The 9,193-nt window shown below is 40.6% G+C and overlaps 1 protein-coding gene across 7 annotated transcripts in view; it reads left to right on the top strand.

Moving 5' to 3' along the window:
• The window catches only part of ERC1 (ELKS/RAB6-interacting/CAST family member 1), a 524,735-nt gene that overhangs the window by 23,001 nt on the left and 492,541 nt on the right, over positions 1-9,193 (top strand). For all 7 annotated transcript variants that reach the window (XM_024204585.2, XM_024204602.2, XM_024204575.2 and 4 more), the window contains exon 2: positions 2,706-3,541. In XM_024204585.2, coding sequence (XP_024060353.1) covers positions 2,873-3,541 — 669 coding nt within the window. In that variant the 5' untranslated portion in view covers positions 2,706-2,872. The remainder of the gene's footprint in view (positions 1-2,705; positions 3,542-9,193) is intronic.

Here is a 9,193-nt window from a genome sequence, read left to right as displayed (position 1 = left end):
TGTGTGTGTGTGTGTGTGTGTGTGTGTGTGTGTGTGTGTGTGTGTGTAAATGAAGGGTTAAATGCTAAGCAGCTATATTTGAACCAAGTGGTTTCTTCTGGCTCTTCTGAAGTGAGTGGGAAGGTTTGGGATGGAAGGGCTGGGGAAAACAGCTCTACAGAACTGTGAGATAGTGTTGGTGGAATCTCCAGACCTGAATCTGGTGACCTGAACTTGATCTGCATCCACACTGCAAAATGCTGGGCTTTGTCCCATGTCACAGCAGGACTTGGGCTCTGACCCACCTCCCTAACAGGGTCTGTGGGCCCGAGTTAGGCTGCTTTCTGTGTGGATGGAAGGGTTTTTAAATTTTTAAATCTGAGTCAGAGCCTGGGTTTAGTGTGCTATGTGGGCATACTCTTAAGTGGCCTTAATTAAGTATAGCTCAGATGAACCATATTAAGGCCATTTCAGTTCTGAATGAGTGGGTCCACACATATTTAATGTGATTTGATTAATCTGCTTTAAATTCACACCTTTAGTTAGTTTGGATTAATTTTCCTGAAGCCTCATGTCGACAAGTCCTCAATGAATCTGCTTCAGATACTGTTTTGGAAATAGTACAATCTGATTTGCATGCCCTTATCCAATGTGGCAGAACAGGAATGAACAAACTAGTAGTCCAGACAGTGAGGATGACTTAATCAAACTGATTTTTTGTCAAGTTCTTGTTCAAAGAAATTGGCTACTTTGCTGTTTTATTTCAAGACCTAGAGCATAGTCTCTTGACAATTGGCCAGTCTAATTTTATGACACTGTACACTTTACTGTGAAAGGGAAGAATCCTCCTCTGACTCATGTGGGAATAAGTGAACTAAGAAGGCTTTGCCATCTCTAATTCCTGACTTAAAAAATCTGTGGGCTACCATGTTTTGGTAGCCAAATAGCTTACTGTGTTATAAACTTAGTTCACTTCTTTTCTGTGCCTGAGCTTTTAAAGTAAGCTTTAGCAATGTTATTGCCAAACTTAGTGCATCAGCCAACTGTTTAGATACACTGTGATCACTTCTTGAAGAAAGGGTTCAAGTGAACAAATACTTTCACACCTATTAACAATTTTGCTAGCAGTAGTTAGTGAATGGGACTTGAAAAACAGTCCCTAGAAAGAGCAAGGTAAAAATTTCCTGTGCTATTGCATCTTCTGAAATGTAAAGGAAACAGCAGTATACTGTTTGTACATTGTCATTTAACTTTCTATTTTTAAAATGTGATTCACTGCCTCTTGTTTTTTGTTGTTCCTTTTTCTGCCTTTACGCCACGTTTTTCTTCTTTCCCTTAACAGTTTCTGGTTTATCTTCTTTGCATTGTTTTCAGTGTATGTTCCCTCTTTTTTCTTCTCTCTACCTTTACCCTGTTATCTTTTCTCATATTATGTTTTGTAACTCACCTATAATTTTTTTCTCTTTCCATTTATCCAAGCATCTCCTTTAGTACCATATTCTCTCTCTTAACTTACCCTATCAGTCTCTTCCGTCTGGTCATCCAGAAACATAACCTCATCACAAAACTTATCTTCCTGGATAGGACTTGGATATTTAGTCAGACACACTGTAGCCAGAGGACCAAACATACTGGCAAAAGATACGGCGAAAGGGGAAGGGCAGGGCAGTGTCCAGGTGAGAATCATAGAATGGTAGGACTAGAAGGGACCTTCAGAATTAGTTTACCCACGCTTGATCTGTTTGGAAAGAGGAGGGTGCTGTCCTTGAACCCTTCTCAGGTGCTCCATCTCTATCAGCCCCTGGCTAGTAGATGTGGGATAAACTTGGTCTGCACTCCCTACATTTTCTGCAGTCTCCTCACAGCTGCTGAAAGGAAGAAGGAACACTGTTGGCTTTATTCTCCCCTTTCCCATAGTTGCTCCAAGGATGATAATGGGGGATCTGCTGTTCTTATCATGCCTTGTTGTTTGTGGAGGGAATCCTCACAGCATAATAGTTCTAGTGCCTGCATCTATTGCTGCTTAGAGCTTCACTGGCAGCAATGACCTGACTCTTGTCAGTGTCACTGCTGACTGCAGAGTTCTGAATGGCAGCAGTGTAGACTGAAAAGCCTCTCTGAGGAGGGACTGAGGCCCTGGAACTGTCTGCAAGTGAATTTAGAAAAACAGCACTGTATTAGTTTACACTAGGTTCATATTTGGAGGATCATTTTTACAGCCACGGGGTCTAGAGATTTTATTTTTAAATGAAATCTCAAGTTGCAAAAGCTGAGGCACTTGCCTGGGAAAGATTCATACACGTTGAATGGGTTCAAGTTTGTTTATGAAATTGAGTTTCCTGACAAACTACAGTTTAGGGAGGGAGGGGCGCAATTTGAAAGGGGGAAAAAATTAGATTGTTCTTTTGGAGTTTAGACCATGGCCATAGGAAAAGAAATGATCTGAAAAATGATGGAGGCATCTCTGTTGGGTTTGTCATTTTTCAGTGACAACAGTGTAGAGAAAGAGCCTATAATCGTAAAACTCACTTTAAGTTTGATTCTTGAGGTTTTGAAAAATTGCATTTTTGACAGCTGCAAGTAGTTGGAAGTATTATGGAGAAATTGGGAAGTAACTAATAGAGGACACTTTCCACTTGGGGTGGGTCAAAATGGAGGGTTTTTTTTTGTTTGTTTTGTTTTTTTGAGATATTGGGTATTGAATATGTTTTTTTTAATTGATACAGATATGATCTCAAACACCATGAGTACGTGACTTCAGAAATGGACAACTGGATCTATTATAAATTGTGATTGGCCTTAAGCTGACTTGCAACCATAAGAAAACCTCACAGTATCTCTATCTCATTCCTGCTTGATACCTATATAGTCACCTCACGCCACCAGTTCAATCATGTATGGAAGTGCTCGGTCAGTTGGTAAGGTTGAACCAAGCAACCAGAGTCCTGGGCGTTCACCAAGGTTGCCAAGATCACCACGCTTGGGTCATCGTCGAACCAACAGCACAGGTGGGAGCTCTGGAAGCAGTGCTGGGGGTGGGAGTGGGAAAACGCTTTCCATGGAAAATATTCAATCCTTAAATGCTGCCTATGCCACATCTGGCCCTATGTATCTAAGTGACCATGAGAACGTGGGTGCCGACACCCCTAAAAGCACCATGACTCTTGGCCGATCCGGGGGGCGGCTGCCTTATGGTGTTAGGATGACTGCTATGGGTAGCAGCCCCAATATTGCCAGTAGTGGGGTTGCCAGTGATACTATTGCATTTGGAGACCACCACCTCCCTCCAGTGAGCATGGCATCCACTGTGCCTCACTCACTGCGCCAGGCCAGGGATAACACTATAATGGATCTGCAGACACAGCTCAAAGAGGTGCTACGAGAAAATGATTTGTTGCGCAAGGATGTGGAGGTGAAAGAAAGCAAGCTGAGCTCCTCCATGAACAGCATCAAGACCTTCTGGAGTCCAGAGCTAAAGAAGGAGAGAGCCTTGAGAAAAGATGAAGCTTCCAAAATCACCATTTGGAAGGAGCAGTATAGAGTGGTGCAGGAAGAAAACCAGGTAAGTTATGCAAGGTCATTGTTGAACTCGTGTGTGTGTGTGTGTGTGTGTGTGTATATGGTTTTGGTGGGAGAGAGTAGGACTGAATCAGTGGGTTGTTTCTATTTTACTCTTGGACTCTACACTGGATTCCACCTCTAAGTTAGTTAGGTAGAATGGGTTGGGGGCTTTCCCCACGTAATGGAATAACTTTTTTTTTTTTTAAACTATTTTCAAACCATAATACCACTTGTTGAACAAAAGTTATGCTAGCAGAATTCCAAGTCCTCTGAGCATGGGTCAATTGATGTGCTGTTGTGTGTTATGTAGTATTTGGCTGTGGATTGATATTAAGCAGTTAATTTATTTCCCTTTAAATATCAGGTTATTCTCTACTGATCTTTATTGATATTTCTATAGTGCTTATTGCTGTAATATCTGAAGCATTTTATGTGTTAAAAATGTATCAGTTGCTGACAACAGGTGCAGCTGAACAAGTGCTGAATAAAGTATGACAGCAAGCATAGCCAAGGACAAACTGTTCAGCACCATTTCAGCAATCCCCAGACCTGCAATTTTTAGCCAGTTTCTAAAATGATACCAAATACGCTTTGGCCTTGGCTTCACTTAGACAATGTTCAGCAGCAGTTCAACAGTACCCTCTGTCAGCAACTGAGTATTACTTGTAGTGTAGACTAGGCTGGAGTGTCTGACAAGATTAGATACATCATTTACCTCCAAGAAGTTAGAACTCAACTTTTTGCTTTAAGCTGACTTCTTACAGAGAGTTTGTGCTATTTGATGCCTTCTGCAATCGGTGTTTTATGACATAGATGTGATTTTGTTTTTGTTTTGTTAGTGTGATAATGCAATCTGTTCATGTTTACACAAACTAAATCAAACCGTTTGGGCTGCAGCCGATTAACAACTGTTAACCTCTGATTTAGTAGGGCAGACTGTACCTTAAACTTTCTGTGCTGCAGTTTTACTCATTTGTAATGACTTGTCCAGCTATAAAGTGAATCAGTGGTAGAGAATTTTAGTAATCTAGATTTTTCTTTTGGCACCCATAAAGATCAATTTTGCACCCGTGGGGGTATTAGGGTTTGTTCTGTTGGGCCAGAGGTGTTAACAAAAGCCATTCACTGTCCAACATTAAACAGTTTTAAACAAGATTTGGGGTTTGGTATACAGAGGCCTCAGCCTGGTTAGTACTATGGTTAACATATAATTAAAAATACTTTTGCACTTTTATTAAAGATGCAGAAAAGGAAAAACAGTTAAAGCATTTGAAATGTAAAGTGTTAAATAAGGATTTCATTTTAACAGCATCCCCTGTTGCCTTTTCCTTTAGCTGGAAAGAGATTTTAGAAGGAAATTTGTTTGACAGTCTCAGAGGGCTTGTCTATATTACCCGCAGGATCGACGGGCAGCAATCGATCCAGCGGGGGTCGATTTATCCCCTTTAGACTAGACGCGATAAATCGTCCGCCGAGCACTCTCCCGTCAACTCCGGTACTCCACCGGAGCGAGAGGCGCAGGCAGAGTTGATGGGGGAGCATCAGCTGTTGACTAACTGCAATGAAGACACTGCTGTGAGTAGATCTAAGTACGTCGACTTCAGCTACGTTATTCACGTAGCTGAAGTTGTGTAAGTTAGATCTATTTCCCCCCCACTAGTGTAGATCAGGCATTAGATAGACAAGGTGGGTAAGTAATATCTTTTATTGGGCTAACTTTTGTTGGTGAGGGAGACAAGCTGTTTAGGGTATGGCTTTTAGCTGCCTGTCATAACTATAAAGGGAAAGGTAACAGCTCTCTGTGTACAGAGACTCCAAATCCTTTTACCTGTAAAGGGTTAAGAGGCTCGGGTAACCTGGCTGACACCTGACCCGAAGGACCAATAAGGGGGCAAGATACTTTCAAATCTTGGGGGGGGGAAGGACTTTTGTGTGTGCTCTTTGTTTTAAGGGGTGGTTCGCTCTTGGGACTGAGAGGGACCAGACATCAATCCAGGTTCTCCCCATCTTTCTAAACAAGTCTCTCCTATTTCAAACTTGTAAGTAAAAAGACAGGCAAGGCGTCTTAGATTTACTTTGTTTTCTCAACTTGTAAATGTACCTTTTACTAGAGTGTTTATCTTTGTTTTGCTGTACTTTGAACCTAAGACAGAGGGGGGTCCTCTGAGCTCTTTAAGTTTGATTACCCTGTAAAGTTATTTTCCATACTGATTTTACAGAGATGATTTTTACCTTTTTCTTTAATTAAAAGCCTTTTTTAAGAACCAGATTGATTTCTCCTTGTTTTAAGATCCAAGGGGGTTTGGATCTGTATTCACCAGGAGTTGGTGAAAGGAGGGTGGGAGGAAGGAGGGGGGATGGTTAATTTCTCCTTGTTTTAAGATCCAAGGGGGTTTGGATCTGTGTTCACCAGGGAATTGGTGAAAGGTTTCTCAAGGCTTCCCAGGGAGGGAGTTCTTGTGATGGTGGCAGCGGACCAAAGCTAAGCTGGTAGATAAGCTTAGGAGTCCTCATGCAGGCCCCCACTCTTGTACCCTAAAGTTCAAAGTGGGGATACAGCCTTGACACTGCCTCTTTCTGGTCATAGGCTTACAGTAGTGCTGTAAAATATACAGTCCTGGCTGACAAACTGGACTCTTGTTAGACGCAATGAAAAAGGAGAGAGATAGTAAAGTAAAGAAATAAGGTAGGGAAGGAAAAGGATATATAGGGTGGGGGGGAGACAGTCTCACATCCCAGATGGTGTTCAGGATTCAGCCGGAGTTTGTGGAAGTGATAATGTCATTTGGTTCCTTTTCTCTGGTCCAGTCTGGTGCGGACACTTCTCAGGATGACGAAGGACTGGTGTCCCAGGGCAGGGGTGGAGATGGCAGCCATGATTGTGAAGGTCACTTCAGTAGCCAATTTTTCTCCAACAGTCTCTTATTTTTTTTTTTCTTTTTTCTTTTTTTAAAGAACATATTTTGTCCACCAATTAGGCCTGGTTTCCTACATACTAATTTTGGTTAATTGGTTTTCAGTCTGACACTGTTCTTGTTTACCAGAAATTACAGTCCCGGAATTATATCTGTAGGCCTGTTGGTTTGTCCTAATTCAGTCTTCCTGTCTCCCTTTTGCAACTTTTCCCATCAGCAGTTTTATTATAGGTTATTGTGACGCTATGAACTTTCACTTACTTTTTACTGTTGAGCTTCCAATTAGGGTAAATTTGTAGGCCTAATTATCACAACAGGTTAGGTCGAGGACTTTAAAGTAAGCTCTCACTCTCTAGTTAAAAGAATTCAGTGTAGCTTCCCATTTAAATCCACACCAGCGAGACCAGAGGTATCTCCTTGGAATCTCATGTTAATTCTGAAGTCTTTGTTCCTCCTTTTGAGCAAATAACCTCCATCTCCTTTGATTGCTTTCCTTTATACCTTCTAGCTATTACTTTAGCCAGTTGAGCTGGGGAACCATCCGTCCTCTCCTTTAAGAAAAACCCTTTTTTTTCACGTGGCAAACTAGTCCTGTGTGCAGTCCCAGCGTTTATCCCTAATCTGGTTTGATTTTTCACAACAATCAGGATATTTCCCTATTGAGTTTTCATCCATCTCACATCTTTTAAAGAAAATGTTTGCTCTACTTCAGATGTGATTAGAGCCTTGAAGCTCTACTGGCATACTCACTCCTTTATCTAGCTTTGGAAGGTGGGTAGGGGGAAAGTGCTGCAAAAAATAAGGTGACTGGCATATGTCTAAGATGCATTCTTTTCTATTTCTAGGTCAGCGTGGTTTAAAGTGAGTTATTTCAAGACTTGAGGTTTCTGAACTTCGATTCATTATGAAAATCTTGAAGGCAACATATAGCCTATGGCTGGCTTGTTCAGTAACTCAAATTCTTTGGAACAATCAGTGGATTATTATGCTATAAAGAACATCTGTAGAGATTGGAGAACACTGATTTTTTCCACATCATTTCTCCCCTCCTTCCCCTCACCAGCACCCTAATTAAACACTTAAGGATATTGCCAGGACTCTCTTCCCTAGGCACCCACTGTAATTATTATCACAATGCTAGGATTGTATAACTTTGGTCCAAAAAAGGAAGGGTGCAATTTAAAAGCAAAGTGAAACATGCAATGAGATGTAGAAATTGGGAATGCTAATTAATAGATTATAGTCAGCTAGCAGTATGCCCTAATTAAACTCTGCATTCATTATATTCTCTATAGCCTTCTGGAGTTGGTCATTTCACCTTTTATAAGGAAGATCAGTTTAATAGGATTTCCTGTAATGAAACAGATTTCTCTCTTTAGGCTCTGGACCAGGGATTTTTCTGTGATCTGTGCAGCTGGGATCTGTCCATTGCATTAATAAATATCTTTCAGTAAGCGTGCGGAAGTTGGTTTGTTCGATGCCAACACTTGTATTTCAACAGACCCTTTTTAATGAAGCCTTCAGATTTGGTAGAGCTTAAATTTTGTACAGAATCTAGTGAAGGACAAATCCAGCTGTACGCACCAGCTCTGCTTGTGGATCCAAGACTGGCTGACTTACGCCATCGTTTTATGGTTATCTTGAGGTCTCCTTGCCCTTCCCACCATGAGTATATCTTTTTATTTTCATATGCATACTATATTGTCCCTGGATAGATTTTATTACTATGTTATCCTTTATTGACACCTCATCTTTCTTGAACATAAGGGATGGTTAAATTACCTTAGTTTTAGAAGATGTTTAAAAAAAAAAAAAAAAGCCATAAGTCTATGGCCTTTAGACTTCTGTCAAACAGAATTGATTTTCTAATTTAAGATTTCCTTTTTTCTCTGACATAGTTACGGTTAATAGCAATGCTGAATCTTTGTAAGGAAGCATGATCATGTTGATCTTTACAAAATGTGTATGTGGTTAGGTGGTCTTAGACCATTGCTTAATCTTGACAACGTTTATAGAAAAGTTTAATAGTGGGTAGGTTGGATAGCATGCTGCCTCTTCCGGAACATTAGGGATCAATCAAATGGAGACATTAAGCAGATAATATACTTGCAGTGAAAAAATAAGTTTTATTTAAAATGTTGTTTTTCCTTAAGCACCAAATTTGGAAAAGGCATGTAAATGTGGAGATATATATATATATTTTGCTGTTTGTGCTACCCACATGCTTCTCTGAAGCTTCAAATCAGCTTCAAATTTTAGGTTTCAGGCTGGATGTACTATCTGTCAGTGCAACCGAGATATTGAAGTGCATGTGTGATCAACAGATGGTTTTTGAAGGGTCATGCAGTGCTTCTTAACTTCAGTTATTTTTCTTGAGTGATCAAATGTTTAAAATCTGAGTTTTTTGTCTCTTCAGCCTGCTGACTGTTGGCAGTCATGGTTTGTTCAAGTTGTGTGTATGTTTTTGCACATAGTGTTGATATGCATGTGATAAATTATATTTACCATGATGTACTGTATCTTTTGACCACTTAGCCAGCACTCTGCCCATTAATACATCAGTACCTCTCTGTTGGGGCCTTCCAAACTTTCACACCGTAATAATACAAAAAAAAAATCCCTCAACCTGACAAAACATTTCCTTCCTTCCATTCCCATCAAATGTGGAATCTTCTCCATGCTACAGTCTCACAATGTCCTGAGACCCAGGGATGGTCCCTGTTCAATCCTGGACCAAT

Source organism: Terrapene carolina, unplaced genomic scaffold (assembly GCF_002925995.2).
Source record: "Terrapene carolina triunguis isolate 2854851 unplaced genomic scaffold, T_m_triunguis-2.0 Scaffold190, whole genome shotgun sequence".
Lineage (NCBI taxonomy): Eukaryota > Metazoa > Chordata > Testudines > Emydidae > Terrapene > Terrapene triunguis.
Note: the sequence above shows the minus strand (reverse complement) of the source record. Positions and strands in the feature narration are given on the sequence as shown.